Genomic DNA, 19,791 nt, shown 5'->3' with positions numbered 1-19,791 from the left:
GCCGTTGTCAAGTGATCCGTAATAAAATATTTCCGAAGTTTCAGGCTTTTTGGTGATTGAAGTTAATTGACGAAACTACCATGGCGCTGAGAGATGTTTTAAGATGTACAGGGCACGTTTATAAAGATTCCAATTCACGACAGGAATTGAATTTAGATTACTCTGGTGGTTTGACGCTTCCAGTAGTCGAAGTAGGTGTTATTTCATTAAAATTTTGCAACTGTTATTATCCTTCGATTTACAAAGGCATAGAATTTGCTTTTGATAGCTTTCATTGTGTTGATTTCATTATATGATCATTTCGTTATGAGATCTTCTGCTAGGTTTTTATCTAAGCTTACATCATGGATATTTGCTATTTATTTTTGCTACATATTTTACGTAGTAGCTATTCACAAAATTGAGTTTGCTGAAGCAAATTTGTTTAGAATGGGGTGGTTTTAACTCTCGCTTTTGACGTCTCTAAGTTACGTTCTTGAGACCGGCTCGCTAAGGCTTGCTGAAACCATCAGAATGAGAGTGCACTGAACTCAATGCTTCTGTTAATACAACTGATTGAACCCAACAGGAAGGATCTGAAAATAATCCACTTTCGCTGGTGGAAATTAACAGAATACTGAGAACCCAATGTTTCATGCTACACAACTTACTGGAAGCAACAAGGGGAACAAATGTAAAACCTCTAATAGAACGCCACTTTTAGTTGCACGCCACCTCTATTTAACCATCACTATAAGAGAAGGGTTGAAAAATAGAGCCCCACTCTCTATTTGAATGCCACCTCCATTTGACCGCCACTTTGACTATCTTTGATCTTTATGAACCCAAAACATCAAGTGTTCAGTAGAAGTGTCCACAAAATCGTATTAATAACTAGAAATTCTACTGTCATACAGCCCACGAGCAAAGTGATATTGGAAAAAAAGAAAGGGTACTGATGGTTGAGAAATGCAATATTAGCAGTCAAATGGCACTGCAGTGCAGTAGGATAACTGCAATGGTAGCTGTAATGTACTGGGTGTGGGTGTTATTATATACAACAAGTGGTAATAATGAAAGGAAAAGATTATATGTTTATATCTCTCCCCCTGCAATAGGAGAAATGGGTCTATCCATAAATAAATGGATTTTTTGGCAAAATTTCAAAACAGTAATTTCATTAAAATAATACTTCACATATGAAGTATACATACCAAACCTTAAAATAAAAAATAATTGTGGGGGTAGTGCTCCTCTATCATGTTTTAATAGCTTGCTAAAGTTAGTGTATATGCACAAAATACTTTATGGCCATGACAAGATAGAGATGCTTGTACATGGTATACATGTTACCCTGAACACAAATATCTAATTGTAATGGATTTCACAATGGCTTTGCTTCCCTGTTAATGCATAAATTAGTATTGTGTGCACTGATCTATTGGTATGGGGCTCTTTTATAAGCTGGCATGTTTTGAGTAACAATGGTGAAAGGAAACATCAATAAGTTTCTACTACACTTGTATTATTAGTTCAAAATTGGTAGTAATTTGTTTTCAATGCTAACTTTATACGCTGTACCTTTAACTAATTTCAGTTTTGCTCAAAATTGCACATATTTCCGAAATTTGCGTCACCTCTGTTACACTGTCACCATTGGTACACCCCTCAACTCATATAATTATAGGATTAATTTGAGTAAATTTCAGATTTAACAGTAATTTGTTGATGTTCTCATGTATGAGTTTTTAAGCCATTGTGGGAACTCAACAAGCTTCTTCTAGCAAGCTAGCAAACGGTTGCTACCTTACAAATGTATTACTAAGACTTGCGTCTCCGATTCTGAGAATGGTTCAAAATTTAATCAAATCTACTCATGGGAGTAACTTATAACAAGTGCTCGAAACAGAATATTGCTAGGTGGAAAGTCTGATGGTCATTTCTGCTTTCAACATGGGTAATACAACATCAGCAGAGCAGATGCGTAAATATCGTAACAAAATACGTCAATGTTCAAAACAATAGACTCAATATTTAACTGCTCAAGCTAGTCAGAATCAAAAGAGTAGAACAAAAAGAAGAGCTCGACTTATAGAAGATCAATTGGAAGTAACGCGAGAAAAAGCAAGAATTAGAGTTAAGCAATACAGAGATCGGGAAAAAACTTTGAAAGTAAAATTACCAGGGGTATGTACATTTATTTTGTTTCTTCAAAAAACTTAATGCTTTACTACATCTGTGTATATTTAGGATGTTTCAAATTAATGTTTCAATTATTTTGTAAAAAAGTGTTATTAAAGTATAAATTCATTTTTTGTAGCAACCACTTTCCAATTTGGCAGCCCACAATCCCAAGATAAAGCTGTAAAAAGATTGATTGAGCACTTCTAAACAGCTCAAGCAAAGGTCGCCAGACTGTCCATAAACTAGCAATGACAGTTGGACTATCATTGTCGGACGATGGCAATAGAGATGAGAAAAGATAAAATAAAACAAAGAAATAGAAAAAGTAAAAGCGTGCCATTGAAAAGTTTTTACTTGTACTTTTGATGACCATGCAATTAGTGATCGAGAAAGTGAGTGCAATTCCGAGCCCATCAAACAACTAGCAAGCACGTTGAAAGAAAGTGACTTTGTGCTAACATTGCTGCCTGTAAAAAAACTTCTAGGCTTTATGTAGGTGTGGTAAAAAGTGTAGATGCCCTTGAAGCTGATGTACAGTTTTTTTTAAAAGAGTGAAGCTAATACAAAAATATAGCATGGGTAGAATTTCATCACATAGCCAAGTCACTGTCTTGTCCTACTCTCTCTAAAGTAATGTTTTACAAAAGATTTAGAGCATGCAGAATGATCTAAAACATTGTGTTAGTACATTCTCACAATTACATGATCAATATTCATTTTTTCATCTTACGTTATCTAAGCTTAATCATGTTTGTCATGTATTATTACTGTTATATTATTATATTTTTTACTTTGAAACCAATAAAAAACATTTCAAGTTAAGACTTGTCTATATATATTGTAATCATTAGCTTTAATACCATTATTGATCTCATTGCAGTGAACTTAAATACTTTTAAGTTTACAGAATATAAGAAGCGTAACGATGATGACAATTGGATGTAACAGCGGTGACATGTTTACAAGCATGTAGTTCACAACTACCATCTAATATCTGGATAGATTTTAGTGCATATGTCAGCAAGCTTCTTTAAAATAAGACAAATAATTTTTTATGATTGTGCTAACCACCAAATCAGAGAGTTTTAAGGATAAGCAACTAGCTCTTCAAAATGCATATTTCTCTGATGTAACGCGAGTGACACACTAACTAAAAGATTTCTCAGTAAAAAGTAATTTTAGCGTGACATATTATACATCATTCGAAAGAGCTTGTTGAGCTCTATAAGAATATCTGATTTAAAATCATCTTAAATGCAATACCAATATTTTATAAATAAAGTTCTGCTCTAATTGTAGCAATGGTGATTATGGATAGACCCAAATGCAATATTAGAAGTTAAATGCACTGATACTATTAGAATAACCAATATTATTAATATAGTAATACAGTAATAATAAAAAACCAATGAACAATTTTGTTTATATTTCAAAACGTCATAGCTAGCAGTATCAAGAAGTTGTGATATTTTTATAGATTTGTAGAAAATCTATTTAACAAAACTATTTAAAAAAAATAATAACAGTAACATATTGCCCATCATCGATGTTGTTAGTGTGACTATAACACTTCAATAGTCATCCAAACTTATAATTAAATATTGTAATAATCTCATAAGAATCGTTAGCAAAAAATATCATCGTCATTTCCTTTACTTTCACTGCTTTGGACATCAGTTAGAATACCAAAGTACTCAAAAGTGTCCAAAATGTCAGTTACTTTGAAATCGGCAAAAAAGACACGATTATATTTCAGAACTTCTACGTTAATTACAGAAACCTTCGGCAATTCGACAATGCTATAGGCTGGTGAAATGTGCACGTTATTTTTTCGTGAAATGCGCACGACTTAATGGTTCTATTCTTTGTTCCTCGGCGTTTCGTTTGCCGGACTTAATTTTCAAGCACATAAATTACATAATTTTTTTATTATATGTTTCAATACATCAAAGTCTTGGCTTTCGAATGAGCCTATATTCAATACACAAAGAATAATAGAACTATGAAAAACGGGGTGTCAAAAGTATGTCCTGCAAAAAAAAACACTTGGTTCAAGTACTCAAAATGTGGCGGCATAATTCTCATTTAGCCTTAGGTCGTCGATCCCTTTCGCTGCCATTGAGGCTGCGTTTTTCTGTGACAATCGGTGCTGTTAAACCCGGAGAGCGCTATTAATAAACTAAGAGTCTAGATAATCAACAATCCTCGAGGATCGTGCTAACGCCTGACCAATACAAACACATGTTCTGGGTTAATTAATTATGCTTCAATAGATGTACTGTCGTTGATAAAGGTAATGAAATCACATCGATTAAATAATGACCCGCGGTTACGTGGCCCTAGGACTAAATGTCAATCGCACTTTCGCGAGATCACGCAATGCTTGAAATTAATTAGTCTCAGTCGTCACCCTTAACATCACATTAAAAATAAAGAGCTAGTGCATAATATCATCGGGAAAATATAGTATGGTTCTTGGAGTCTGAGATACTTATCATAGAAATAATATGTACATGGAGAATTAATGACACTGATTCCTTTGTCATCTTCATTCGTTCTCTGGAGTTGTCCTACCTTCGCCTGCTACTAGCGTCGTTATCGTCACTTTCGTAGGTGATAAATAAGCAGTAAGAGCCCGCAACAACGAATATGAGAATTGTGACGTCACAATTTTCGAGACTATGCCAGTAAACTTTTTCGTGGTAGAGCTCTGGGGAAATCCTATAAACACCAACCAATGTCTGTTTCACTATGGCAAACAGTAGCTCATTCGAAAGCCAAGACTGATGTATTGAAATATACAATAAAAAAATTATGTAATTTATGTGCTTTAATAAAAAATAAGGCTTGTCAAGTTTTAATAACGATTTTCGGCCAAATTAATCTGTCTATTTGTGTATAATCCGATCAGATGGGTAAGTTTTAAGATATTGTCGATAATTTACAAAGACTTGGTAACATATTTAAATAGGCTTATACGTGTTTTGTATCGTTATTATACTTAAACGACTTCATTGAAAAATGGTTGAATTTGTTGATGAGATTTCGATACAAGGGTTTGCGACGTTGTTGATGAATAATTTTCGTGAGTTGTGTGCACATGCATTTATCATAAAACTCAAACATTCGCTTCGCTCGTGTTTGGTCGTGGGATTAATCGTTTACATTAATAACAATCAATTCTCTCGTCCAACTCCAAAATTTTTCGGTTTTTTCCTCGTTAAAACTTTAAAAGCAACACCATAGAAATAATCAATAACGGTCTCAGGCTAATAGTAGTTTTTGTTTAACGTGGTTTTAATACTTTGAAGTACATGTACATATATAAAAACCGATTTATATACCGCGAAAGCCGATACATTGGCTTACGGTAGCGAAAGAGTTAAGAATTCCGGTTTTAATCGTCAGTACCTTGATACTGGAATGGTGTAGGCTTAAGTATATGAGTAGTTATAGAGGTTAGGATAATGGAGTCGATGGTTTACTTAAAAATCAAATCTTGTTCATGCGTGGTAATCTTATAGTAGCCTGAATAAGCTTCCAATAGTCCAGTGCAATATTTGCTAGGTTTTATTCCATTATAATTGGTATCCAGCATGAAATCAATTTTTTTAAGGATTTCAAACTCTTTCCATTAACTTATCTCTAATACATAAATGGTTTCTCTTAGATTTTTTGGGAATTCATTTTAGTCAGGAGAGTTGTTCCAAGCATCTGGAGAAGAGGCAAGTCCTGAGATTAATTTCAATCATGGAACGACCACGCTTGCCTTCAAGTTTCAACATGGTGTTATCATAGCGGTTGACTCTCGTGCTACAGCTGGCAATTGGATTGGTAGGTTCTGTTATAACCCGTTATACAACTTAATATCCACTAATTCTCAACTCGTCATTAATGTCCATCCTTTCTATTTCACCTTTTTGTCAGTCTCACATAACCTGTTGCTATGTTTCCAATACTGTCTTCTCCTAGCATTTGTATTCGCTTTCACTCGCTTCTTCAGGGTCAATTATGTAGGTTGTATGAATTTTTATTTCAAAGGCTCATGATTGTTGGTGTAACCTTTAGCACTCTAGTAGCCAGTATACCAAGAGAGTATATAGCATGAAGCTCTTTTGTCCTTTCTAACTCGCGCTTTTACATTTCCATTTACAATAAGCATATGCTTTTTCTTTGATCTTTGACCAACAGCATCCCAAACAGTTAAGAAAGTCATAGAGATAAATCCTTACTTGCTTGGTACGATGGCGGGCGGGGCTGCTGACTGCAGCTATTGGGAGCGTGTCCTTGCTAAGCAGTGCAGGTTAGTATGGAGGAGTTTTGCTGCGCCGCTGCTCATTGTTCGACATGACCATATTCTATTTCATTCTTACCGCAAGCTATAGTCGGTTGAAGTAAGCTTTATATGATAGAAAAGTGATTGATAAATGCATTGCACTGATATGTCATATTATTTTAGAATATACGAGTTGAGGAACAAGGAAAGAATATCAGTCTCGGCAGCATCTAAGCTTCTCGCAAACATAGTCTATAGCTATAAAGGGTATGGGCTTTCAATGGGCACGATGATATGTGGCTGGGATAAGAAGGTATTTTGATATTACAGATTAATTGAATGTTTTGGAATATATGTCATACTCTGTTTATGGCTTATGTATTAAAGTTTTAATATTGCTGTCATACATTGCGAGCTACAGAGCTCTACTAATCCTTTGAAAGAGTAAATGTTATGTTCAAGAGAGATTATGGGCAGATTACTAGTTGAGCAGGATTATTAGTTGTTGTGGCATTTGCCAAATTAAAAAAAGCGCAAGATCTAAACATTTACAAATCTATTTATGACACAATATCAATATTTTAGCAACTCAAATATTTTCCTATATTTCATAGTACACCAACACTCCACAGGTTACACAAGCAGTTTAACAACACTGTGCTATCCTTGGAGGGATAACAAATGGCACCAAACCTATTGTCATAGGCGGTGAGACCAGACAGTTAAAATAGAATCTTGTAAATTCTGGGTGCATAAACAGCGAGATAATTTGCATCAACTCCAGTGTGAAGCAGACTTTAGAATTGCCAAGCATTCTGTAGCCTGATTATGCTCACCATGTCAACTCTAAAGGTACGGCCACACGTGCTGATTTTCTCGTTGGTAGTTTCGACCGAAATCACGAAGTGAACAAAAAACATGCAATTATTTGACCAAAATTCACAGAATGGTCGAAGCTGTGCATGCACACAGAAATCGTCGATGAAACGCTTTTAATTGGTTGAACAAATTATTAGCGAGCACGATTTTATCAGGTTTCGCGGTTTGTATTCTCCAAGACACGTATTACGACACAATGAATGTATCATGCAATTAAACATAGTACATTCGATGCAACTGCCTAGATTGCGCTATTGTTGGTTCTTTATCGTTTGGACACCATAGCTACGAGTAATTTCTCTTTTAATAATAACACTTTTTTAGCAGCAAAGTTTCGTTGTGGAAAAAGTTGCCATCTCTAGCGCAAGCAAGTCAGTGCACCGTATTTACTATGGCGAAATGCATTAGCATTTTTCTTGTGTGTCGCGTTATGTGCCTCAAACTATATAAATCTCGAAGGTTGCTAGAATCGTGCTCGCTAATAATTTGTTTAGCCAATTAAAAGCGTTTCGTCGGCAATGTCCGTGTGCATATACAGCTCTGACAATTCTGTGAATTTCGGCCAAATAATATTGTGTTTTTCGTTTATTTTGTGATTCCGGTCGAAACCACCAACGAGGAAATCAGCATGTGTGGCCGTACCTTTAGAGTTGGCGCGATGGCCATAATCGGGCTACAGAATGCTTGGCAATTCTCAAGTCTGCTTCAAACTGGACACTGGTGCTGAAGCAAATTATCTTGCTGTTTATGCACCCAGAATTTACAAGAGTTTCTTTTAACTGTCTGGTCTCACCGCCTATGATAATAGGTTTGGTGCCATTTGTTATCCCTCCAAGGATAGCACAGTGTTGTTAAACTGCTAGTGTAACCTGTTGAGTGTTGTGTACTATGAAATATAGGAAAATATTTGAGTTGCTAATATATTGATATTGTGTCATAAATAGATTTGTAAATGTTTAGAATATCTTGCGCCTATTATAATTTGGCAAATGCCACATAACTCAGCTCACAGAGTTGCTGTGTGATGGGACCGCAGTACATATTAGTTAAGTGAGGAGAAAGATTTGATAAAACAATACATTGCCATTTTTGTCACATCTCTACACCAGAGTTTTATAGACTGTGTACTTGTCAACATGTTTGTATAGTGTGTATTAGTGAGAATGCGTTAAGTGATTGTTATGACATATTAGACTCAGAGTTACCTATACTATGTTTCACTTATATCATTATACTCAGAGTTGCTTATGCTATGTTCCACTTATATCATTATAATCAGAGTTACTTATGCTACATTCCACATATATCATTATACTCAGAGTTACTTATGCTATATTCCACTTATATCATTATACTCAGAGTTACTTATGCTATATTCCACTTATATCATTATACTCAGAGTTACTTATGCTATATTCTACTTATATCATTATACTCAGAGTTACTTATGCTATATTTCACTTATATCATTATACTCAGAGTTACTTATGCCATATTCCACTTATATCATTATACTCAGAGTTACTTATGCTATATTCCACTTATATCATTATAGTCAGTGTTACTTATGCTATATTCCACATATATTATTATAGTCAGAGTTACTTATGCTATATTCCACTTATATCATTATAGTCAGTGTTACTTATGCTATATTCCATTTATATCATTATAATCAGAGTTACTTATGCTATATTCCACTTATATCATTTGACTGCACAAAGAATGTTAGTTCATGTTTTAGATTGAGAACATGTTGAATTTTTTATCCACATTAATGGCTTACTATTTTACTTTTGTATTGGTTCATATAACCTATCGTGTTCGTGTTGTAGGGTCCAGGGCTTTACTATGTAGACAGCGATGGAACTAGACTCACTAATGACATGTTCTCAGTTGGTTCAGGCTCCACATACGCTTACGGGGTGATGGACTCGGGCTACAAGTGGGATATGTCAGTTAATGAAGCTATTCAGCTGGGCAGGAGAGCTATATACCACGCGACGCACAGGGACGCATACAGTGGTGGTGTTGTCAACTGTAAGCAAAACAATCAACATTTATTCACTTTTACATTGTCCTTCGTACGGTACTTGTTGATTTTACTTCAATGGAAAGAAATCTAACAGAGGTATTCACTGTGTTTGATTGACTCACATTATACGCAATTGGGGGCTGTGTGCAAGTTGAGTTACTTTGCAATAAACATCTGTACATCGTATGGGTTTGACCCCATAGGTAAATATTAATCTAACTAATGACTCTATAAATAGCTACGCAGTCTTGTCACGCTAATTTTAGCAGCAATTGTTCAGAACATTGGCGCATTGAGACTGCTCAAATCGAAATAAAAAAAATTAAACCCAAATTAAAAATGTTTAGAATGAAATAGCCAGCGATATTTTAATGCGCATCATTTGCAAGTGCCGCTTAGATCATTTGCAAGCGTGATGGATTCGATAAGAATTTTCAAATTGCAAAACTCGTTTAGCTTTCAGATTTATGCCGTTTCCATGATGCGGTTAACTTGTGGATTGGCTCAAATTTGCGCATCATGGACACATAGTGAATATTAACCTGACTGCACGGCTCAATCATATTGCATAACCTTGCCTTTATCGTTTCAATGTCACAAATTTTTGATGTAAAACATTCATGATTCTTGCTTAACTTAGGCAAAATTGATAATTAGAAGCTAACTATCTATTGTTACATGCCCCATTGTTACATGCTCTATTGTAACATGCTCTATTGTTACATGCTCTATTGTAACATGCTCTATTGTAACATGCTCTATTGTTACACGCTCTATTGTTACACGCTCTATTGTAACACGCTCTATTGTTACACGCTCTATTGTTACACGCTCTATTGTTACACGCTCTATTGTAACACGTTCTATTGTTACATGCTCTATTGTTACACGCTTTATTGTAACATGTCCTATTATAACATGCTTTATTGTAACGTGTTCTATTGTAACATGCTCTATTGTTACATGCTTTATTGTAACATCCTCTATCGTAACATGCTCTATTGTAACATGTTATATTGTAACATGCTCTATTGTAACATGTTATATTGTCACATACTCTATTGTCACATCCTGTAATGGTCATCTAACAAAATTTTGCACATCTTTTCTTCTTCAAAGCTATGTAACTTCCACCTGCATTTTAACCTTAAAATTCCTGAGGGGTTCTACAAATTATTAACACTCAAGGAAAAATTGTTCATAAAATAGTTACCAGTAACCCTCTAGTTACTAACAACCCTCTAGTTACTAACAACCCTTTAGTTACTAACAACCTTCTAGTTACTAACAACCTTCTAGTTACTAACAACCCTCTAGTTACTAACAACCCTCTAGTTACTAACAACCCTCTAGCTACTAACAACCCTCTAGTTACTAACAACCCTCTAGTTACTAACAACCCTCTAGTTACTAACAACCCTCTAGTCACTAACAACCCTCTAGTTACTAACAACCTTCTAGTTACTAACAACCCTCTAGTTACTAACAACCCTCTAGTTACTAACAATCTTCTAGTTACTAACAACCTTCTAGTTACTAACAACCCTCTAGTTACTAACAACCCTCTAGTTACTAACAACCCTCTAGCTACTAACAACCCTCTAGTCACTAACAACCCTCTAGTCACTAACAACCCTCTAGTTACTAACAACCCTCTAGTTACTAACAACCCTTTAGTTACTAACAACCCTCTAGTTACTAATCCCAACCTTCTTTTCCTAACAATCCAATTCTTATCACGCTGACAATTGTATTATCTCGAGTAGGAATAGTCTCTACATTCTCTCTCTTCATGCGGTCAGACAAAGACAGTACGAGATCTCATTTTTACATTTGAACCAGTATCGAGAGGTACCAGTATCGTCGTATTCAAAGATACTATTGGATGGATAGCTTCTGCTGTAACCGTAATCTTTTTTATACACACACACACTTCTATGCCCAAATTTTTATTAATTCAACATATTCAGAATTTTTATTTGGTTTTCTTAGTTCGTATTAGTTGTATCATTACTAAATCATCTTTTAGTGTAATCGTAGCAAAACCGACTTAGAAAGTTAGAACGGTAACCATTGTTATATGTTAAATAAAAATAAATTTTCTGTGCAAAGACTTTTATTACTCGGGCAATGCCGGGCATTCACCTAGTTAATATATATCATCATAATAGTATCAATGAGATTTCAGCCTATTCGGTTTTAAGATTTTTTCAATGCATTCATTAGAGCGGCAGAATTAGCATGCATTTTCGAAGTGCAGTTTAGAATGTGCAGTTTTAGAAGTGGCTGTCAGATGGTTAACCACTTCTAAACTTGCACATAACTCTTGTACAGTGCCCACTTGGGTATACGATTTTTTTCGCTCTGTTAATATGTAAAACATGATGATGTTTCTCCCTCTCCATACGAAATAGTTCTCGCCATATGGAATCGACAAAAATTTCTCTCAAAATTCAAACGTGACATTCGATGTGGATGACGTTGGAATAAAAACTATGCTGACAATGCTATTCGCCGAATTCTCTCTAACATCGAACAAAAGAGATACGATGCTCGATCTCACTTAGTTCTGCATTGTTCGTTACTAGCTATTGTGAAAACGAAACTGAAAACAGGTGATAAAGTTTTAGCTATAAAAAAGTTGAAGTTCAGTTAAATAGTTAAAAGTACATACTAAAACTTAGCTTCAAGTACGTGTTTCGTAAGCTAAATTCATTCAAGTTAAATTCAATGTTTATTTTACACGCTTCCCTTAAAGGTAAGGACTCTCTACGGTACGTACTGCACATGTACATTGTAATGTTATATTTTATTGCAGTTAATAACCACTAAATACACTGAAGTTACTGTAAGTAACTATAAGTACTAGGGTTAACACATTTTATTACTAAATATCGGTATGTACAGTACGTATATAATATTTTGATGATTTTTACCAGGGGTGTTTGCATTAGATATTTACTATGGGTTTCTATACCCCTCTATACGAAATTTGCGCCTTTTAATGCCAACACTGGAATGAATTGAAATCGTATGGTGAAGGTCCGCTGTGATTCAGGTTGATTATTTTTGCATCTAAATTTCATGCCTTTGTTTTGGTACCGGCAGGTAATTTGTACTGTTCTTCTGTTTGACTTATCTTTGCATATTTACTGTATATATATGTATATTTATATACATAGGTATTATAAAACTTTTATCATTATACTTGCACAGTGTACCATATGAAGGAAGATGGCTGGGTGAAGATATCTCAGGATGACACAGCAAAGTTGTACTATCAGTACCTGGATGAGAAGATGTTATCAGGGTGACGCGCCAAAATAATTCTTGATATGAACTGCCTTTTCTCATTTATTTGAACATTTGAAGTTCTCAGAATATAATTGTCAAAATAATTATTATCAAACAGCTTACAGTTCTTCATGAATCATTACATAAGCGTGAGAAACCCCTACACATCTATGCTTAACTTTTTATATGTGGCTGCTACTACATTGATTGCTTGTCCTACTAGCAAGGGAGATATGCTCTATTTCAGAGGGTAGTGTCGTTTCTACATCATTTGTCTTTTTCACTCCATTTTTGCTCATTGTTGTCGACCGTCGACTTGGAGGAGTCTCACTTTTCTTTCTGAATATGGGTGTATAGGATTTGGTAGTGGCTTCTACAGATGCGTTAGAGCTGCGTGATCCTAATTTGATATGCTCACGAAAAGCCTTGCCTGTGTCATCGGCTTCTGTCGGGCTGCGGCTATGGCCTAATTCAAATCCACTGTCTGTTTCATCTGCAAAAGTAGTATTCCTCTGAGGTGGTGTTTCAAAATGAGGGTTTTAGGTGTGCGAACTTTTTAGGAAGAAAATGGGTTTACCAGACTGACCATATTTTGCTAGAAATTGTGTAATTTGTTGTGGAGCCCATTGAAAGTTATAAACAATAATAGCATTGCCTGCTTTGTATTGACTGCTCGCTGTAAATATGCTTCTGTGCAGTGTCCAAAAGCAAACGATTTAATGAGGCTTGGCTGACTCTACCATCGTCTCAAAACTTTGACTCACCAGAAAAATGTGGTAGAGCACGCCTACCTTCTGAATGTTCTTGCCCAAATGTGGATTGTATACTCTCCAAGTGCGCAAGAAAGTTATCATTCTCAATCGGGGTAGCAAAACAAATGCAGCTGTGTGATGGTATGACAAGGGGTGGATGATCATCAAAGCTCTCTGTGATGCCTACAAGGTCAAGTAGTGTGTAGATAGTATTTAGTAGAACGAAAGTAGTACCTTCTGTACCTAGTAGGTACATTCAGACACTTGTTATTGTTTTGTGCTGAACAAGTCATGCGTGTGCACATTTGTGATTGGGCAGTCAGAAGTAAAACAAGGATGACAACGAGGCCGATTTGGTATGAGGCTGGTGAGAGCAAAATAAAAATATGCACTGCCCGACATGGGTTTCTGTGAACTAAAATACATACAATACAGTGAAAGTGGCAAAAAATGCTGCAGGTTAGCTATAGACCACCAGTCCAGGCAATTGGAATTATTTTGTGTTCAAACCACGTCATGGTGGCAGACGCCACATGGATTTGATGCTCATGGCAATTTTTGTGTGAACAAAGGTATGCACAAAGCACAAGCTAGAACGCCGTGAGGTGTCGAAAGGGTGCTAAACCACAAGCTTTTTGCATCCATGTATGCTAGCTTACCTCAAACTAAAGATGCTATATGGGTGTAAAAGAAAATATCTTTAAACAATTAAAACTTTCTATAAAATACATACACTTCCATACACCTGCACCCGTTAGAACAACCATATTACCCTATCATTACTCACTGACTACCTGCACCCTATTAAAACAGCCATATTACCCTGTCATCGCTCACTGACTACCTGTGCCCCCATTACAATAGCCATATTAATCCTGTCATTACTTCTGACTGCCTGCACCCCATTAAAACAGCCATATTACCATATCATTACTCACTGACTACCTGTACCCCATTAGAACCATATTTACCTACTATCACTCCTTGACTCCCTGTGCCCCGATTACAACAGCCATATTGACCCTACTATTACTCACTGACTTCCTGTACCCCATTACAAAACCCAAATTAACACACTATTATTCACTGACTACCTGTACCACTATTTGTAGCTACTCGCCTTGTTGGGTGAGTTCAGCAAATTGCTCAGGTGGTGCAGACCACTGCGCTGGTATTTCTCTATTACCCATGTCATAGTTATTGAGTAGGTGCTGAAGCTGTGCTGCCCCAAGCATGGGAAAGAGGTTCCTCAGCTGTCCCCATGATGCCTGCAAATAAGAATATCAGCGTATGATATATTACATATATCGTTATGTCAAAAATTGTATAGGTTTTAATACTGAGCTTATCGTGCTGCTCCAGTTTCTCATACGCTCTGATCAGGACCAGTAAACATACAATCATACATGTATTTGACTTACAATGCCCTTGAATACAAACTTGGTTGTAGAAATTTTATGTGGTAAAATGTTGCTCCAATATATCCACGTAAAATTGAAACTAGAATAATGTATTTGCTGTTTCTATGTCAAGACATATTGTGGTCTCCCCTCGGAGAGATCGTTGAGATGACACAAGGAGATTGGCCTGACCCCTGCAAGATGTATAGCCCTCAGTAAGGCCGCTAGGTGGGCATTTGTAACCGAGAGGGTGGAGCTTATTGCCTCATAGATGTATAAAAGGACTGCGGGTGAGCCAAGACTGCGTAGCATCTGGCAGTCTCATACCATGCAGTTGATTGTTGCTTATTGCATACTTTGACCTGAATTATTTGTATTTTGGGAAATATATATCTTTGCCTATATTTTCAAGTGGTGCGATTCTTTGTAGAGGAAAGGGATGCAGGAACTTCCTTTAAGCCTGGTTCCCATATACGTCGTAAAGCACCGGCGACAGCACCGCAGGCTATTAGCAGTGAAATGGGAACCTACGCGCCGGGTACCGCCGGTAGTTGCCGGTGGCATCGCAATAGTTTAGCGCTGTTCAAGTTTCGCAAAAGGCCGCAGACAAAACCTTTCCGAAATGCGCTGTACGGGTGAAGGTCACCATTATTGAAACGGCATGGCTAGCGAACATTTTATTTGTTTAGCGATGCAGCTTATATGTGAACATATGCCGCCGAGCCTAACGTCGCAAACGTTTTGCTGCGCAAGTTACTGCCGGAGTATCGCAATCGATATGGGAACCTGGCTTTACATTGATGAATTCTCTCCTGAGAAGAACTAATCAGTGAGCAACTGGAGTTGAGGGTCAGGAGCTCTGGTGGCTACACAGAATTCGGCCATTTCCTTAAATACGACCGGGTGAAGGGTTAGAAGCCTGGACATCACCCCACAACCAGCCCCTATGGGTGCAGTTTGCCCGCCGGCCGTATGAGAGACCACCATGTGGCAAAAAGATGTCTTGGCCAACTCTGGAGTGTCAATATGGTCAGTATTTTTCGTCTGACCAGGTACTGACAGCAACAGTGAGGAGACTGGTCAAGAGCAGCGAGACAGCCGGAAGCAGGCAGAGGCTGTACCCTGGACGCCCCCGGCAGAAAGTAGCAGTAGACTTGGTGGGGCCACTGACAACAACACCACAGGGCGATAAGCGGATACTGGTATTAACCGACCGCTTCACTCGATGGCAAGATGTTTTGGCCCTTTCAGAAGCCAAGGTGCCGGTAGTGGATAGTGTCCTGGATAAAAGTGTCTTCTGCTACACAGGTTTGCACGAACAGATCCGCATGAGCCAAGGGGCACAGTTTGAGAAACAATTAATGACCAAGTTGTGCCAGCTTTGTTTTGTGGAGAAGTCACATCACACCCCATACTGTTCTCATGCTAATGAAGTAGTAGAGCGCAACAATCTGCATCTGGGTGATTCATTCACTCGAGTGCTGCAACTAACCAGAGGGCAAAAGGAATAGGACGTGTTACTTTTTTAGCTGATGAGGGCATAACAGAGTACACTGCACTCTGCAACAGGTGAAACGCTAAACATGTTGATGCTCAGACAGAAACTGGGCCTACCAGCCCATCTGGAATATCCCGCCAACCCACAGAGGCTTAACCGGGGCAAAAGTATGTGCTACTTTGGCGACTGGAAGAGGTGCATGCCACCCTCAGAGAGGCGCAGGTAGAAATAAAACAAGACGGAGAAGAGCCCTCTACACGCCTGGAGACTGGGCATGGATGGTAAACAATCAGCAAAAGAGGAGAGAAAACTCCAAGTTGTGAGTCGGATTTGTGGGACCATAGCAAGTCATAAAGGTTTGGCCCACCACACATATTTGGTAGAGCGACAGGGGCAATCCTCTACCCAAAACAAAAGCTGGTTGAAGCCTTACCACGCATGCCTCACAGAGTTCAAATGAGCTTCAGCTACCATAAAGCCATGTAGGAGCTCCAACATGAAAGGGACCAGAGCGAAAAAAGAAGAACCAGACTTTTGGCTAGAAACCAGGTTGGAGTTGCTCTGTCCAAAACCTGATGCCTCGAAAAGCTGGAAATCGACACGGGGAAAAAACTGAAGCTCTTATAGCAGAGCTTCGGAAGAGTTAAAAAAGTAGCGAAAATCTCAGTAGTCAGGGACAACCAGCCTGGCCTCGGAAACCTGAAAATCCAGCCTCAGAGATCGTTAGGCACAATCCTAACCGGCTCGGACAACTAGAAAGCCAGATTGGTATTGAGAAGGGAAATGGGTCTTTCTGCACATGACAATAGCCAATTCCATATGATTCCATACAAAATTTAACTATGGAACAGTCATTTCCACGTTGGAGTGCTGAAGAGCAGCTACTTCCTTTTACTGATACTATTTCACTGAGCAATTTGCAATTTTTTGAGCCCGTCACCATGGTGTCTCAGCAAGGTTAAGTGTAACAATTTGTTAGAAGTATTGTTAAGCCAGCTGAGGCCCTTCTAGACAAAAGAAGAGGAATGTCTAGAACGCCTCGACTCCGACAAGGGGCATGTTGCCTTGTGTTGAAGCATGGACACAGTAGACTCAAACGAAGCAGTGGAGTTCTCCACCGGAGAAGCATGACTGGAACAGGGAGATGAGGAGCGTTTTGGCCAAACTGCCTCCATGAGTGACCCTGCTTTTAGTGGAGAGAGACTTGCGTTGAGTCACGATTGGTCGGCACTCTGATCTCCATGACTAACTTACCGAAACCAGCTGCTATCCAGACTTATAAGGGTAAGGGTCTAGGAGGAGCAACTGGCCAGCTGAGTGTGAGTGAATCTGTGCCACTTGAGATTCACGCAAACCTCGACTGGCTGGAATATAAAATCAAACTCACCAAGATGACTCGATCTCTCAGATGAAAGAAACCGAGTGAGCAGAAGAGTCGGCTCCAACCCTACCTCTCGGCTACCGTCAAGACTCTTTTGCTGAAGTTGAAATGCGTACCTGACCATCTGACAAACCGTGATTAAACGGAACACAAGAGGCTTGGGACAAAGTTAAGGAGGCTCTGCGAGACCAATTCGATACTTGTGGGTTATGCAGCTTCGTCACAAGTGTGAAGAGGAGCTGACCGCACGTCCTTCAGCTCTTCACCATTTTTGTGCGTCTTTGCCAGTGGCAGCATATTTTACAAGACCAAGTCATGTCACACTGGGGTCACATGGGCGTGTGGAGATGCTGTCTACCATGTGGACAAGGTCAAGTAGCCAATCTTACTGAAAGTGAGAGGGTGGCCCTGAGGATTCCCAATGACGTCATGTACATCCACCCTTACTACCGCTTGCCGACTCCAAAATGAGACAACAGTCAAGCCAGTCAGAGAGGACAGGCACATGTCGGGAAAAGACGAAGAAAAGACCAGTTGATTTGCCGGAGTCGATTCAGCAATCAAGGGCCACCTCCATAACCACTGGGTAGTACCCTATAGTTTCATCAGGACCGACTGGCTCAGGTGTAGGGTGTAGGGTGTCAGCCTGCGGACCCGCTCCTATGTGACAGAAATGACAGGCTAAACAGCTCCACAAGAATAGCCACCACTGACAGAAGCGAGCTCAACGCACGCTGACTTGACTAGGGCCAGGAGACCCAAAGATGCAGACCGAGCCTTCACCAAACAGGAGGTCCATCGTCTTGATCACAAAGCCCAACAGCATCAGCTCTGCTGGGGAAAAGAGTGTGGCGGCAGATCGAGGAGCCCAGGGCCGAGAGGACCCAGCTCATAGAGATCGCCGAGTTAACAACAAAGAGATCGACACAACCCCTCCGAGTTGACCAAGAGAGACAGAGCCAGCCATCAGCTTGGCCGGAAGTATAGCCCTCGGTAGTGGCTCTATGTCAGCCTCTGGGCCGTCCTCTGCAAAACAACTGGTAGTCTTATACCATGCAGTTGATTGTTGCTTATTGCATACAGTGAACTGCATTATTTATATATTGGAAAATACATAAGTAGAGGAGAGTAAACATGTAAACATAATGTAGTGTAAACTAACGTGCGTATTTCTATCATTTACTCTACTGCTGAATTTCCACTATCATTTACATATCACTAAGGTAAAGCCACAATAAAACATTCATTTTATTTATTACCTCTTTATTCATTCACCTTGTTATTACTTCAACATATTACTTTTAATTTTTTACTTTTATTCATTGTATTTATAATAATGCTCCAAATAACTTCTTTAGGTATTTATTGTTACTTTTGGCTTTAAACTCCATTAAATGAAGTACAAAGCATTTTTATAATAATATTTGCTTCATTGGTTTTTGACATGGAAGCAAGGGCAATATAATAGCTATGAACGACTATGGCAATAGGCAATTTTGCTGTATATGGCAGCAGAACAATTTAAATATAAAAAGTTGGCACAATTGTTACAATATAGCTGATAAGCTGACAAAAAAAATTAATATTTCTGGTCACCTGAAGAAGAAACTGTTTTGAAGTTGCAAGAAAATCCGCAACAGTAACAACTTTGCTGAGATAATTGTTAGCCGTTGCCATACTGTGGTCATGCGACCAACTCTCAAGCAGTTCCAGATTCTTCCTTATCTTTACTCCCTCTTCCCAGTTATAAAATGGTCTTGATGACTCTAAATATAAAATATTACATATGATGATACATGTAAAGGCAGTCATACTACACCAAGATTGCATGTGATGATAAGGGTAAAGGCAGTAAGTACTGCACTAAGATTACATATGATGATAGTGACATATTTTACCTTATTTGGCAATGTGACAGCTAGCAGAATAAAATAAATATTTAGTCACCTGACATATAACTACCCGGCATAGAAGTTTGAAAAATACTTGCACTCAGTTACAGCAGCGATGACATAAGCTGAGGTACTTCTGACCAATGATATACAGCCCAAATTGGGGCTGTATATCATTGTTCTGACAGTCCTTGTGGCCGCTAGATATTAGCTTTATAGGC

The 19,791-nt window shown here is 38.2% G+C and overlaps 2 protein-coding genes across 3 annotated transcripts in view; one reads left to right on the top strand and one right to left on the bottom strand.

Moving 5' to 3' along the window:
* Nucleotides 1–36: 36 nt before the first annotated feature.
* LOC137385670 (proteasome subunit beta type-5-like) lies at nucleotides 37–12,754 on the top strand. The gene is made up of 6 exons (XM_068072185.1): nucleotides 37–191; nucleotides 5,856–5,997; nucleotides 6,355–6,466; nucleotides 6,623–6,752; nucleotides 9,154–9,358; nucleotides 12,570–12,754. The coding sequence occupies exons 1-6, from the start codon at nucleotides 81–83 to the stop codon at nucleotides 12,665–12,667; spliced, it is 798 nt and encodes a 265-aa protein (XP_067928286.1). The 5' UTR covers nucleotides 37–80; the 3' UTR covers nucleotides 12,668–12,754.
* The window catches only part of LOC137385669 (ras-associating and dilute domain-containing protein-like), a 35,577-nt gene continuing 28,466 nt past the window's right edge, over nucleotides 12,681–19,791 (bottom strand). For both annotated transcript variants that reach the window (XM_068072183.1, XM_068072184.1), the window contains 4 exons: nucleotides 19,275–19,444; nucleotides 14,520–14,667; nucleotides 13,439–13,582; nucleotides 12,681–13,140 (listed from right to left, as the gene is read on the bottom strand). In XM_068072183.1, coding sequence (XP_067928284.1) covers nucleotides 12,830–13,140; nucleotides 13,439–13,582; nucleotides 14,520–14,667; nucleotides 19,275–19,444 — 773 coding nt within the window. In that variant the 3' untranslated portion in view covers nucleotides 12,681–12,829. The remainder of the gene's footprint in view (nucleotides 13,141–13,438; nucleotides 13,583–14,519; nucleotides 14,668–19,274; nucleotides 19,445–19,791) is intronic.

This window comes from Watersipora subatra, chromosome 1 (assembly GCF_963576615.1).
Source record: "Watersipora subatra chromosome 1, tzWatSuba1.1, whole genome shotgun sequence".
NCBI classification, from domain to species: Eukaryota; Metazoa; Bryozoa; class Gymnolaemata; order Cheilostomatida; family Watersiporidae; genus Watersipora; species Watersipora subatra.
The sequence above is the reverse complement of the archived record's forward strand: the minus strand, read 5'-3'. Positions and strand labels throughout refer to the sequence as shown.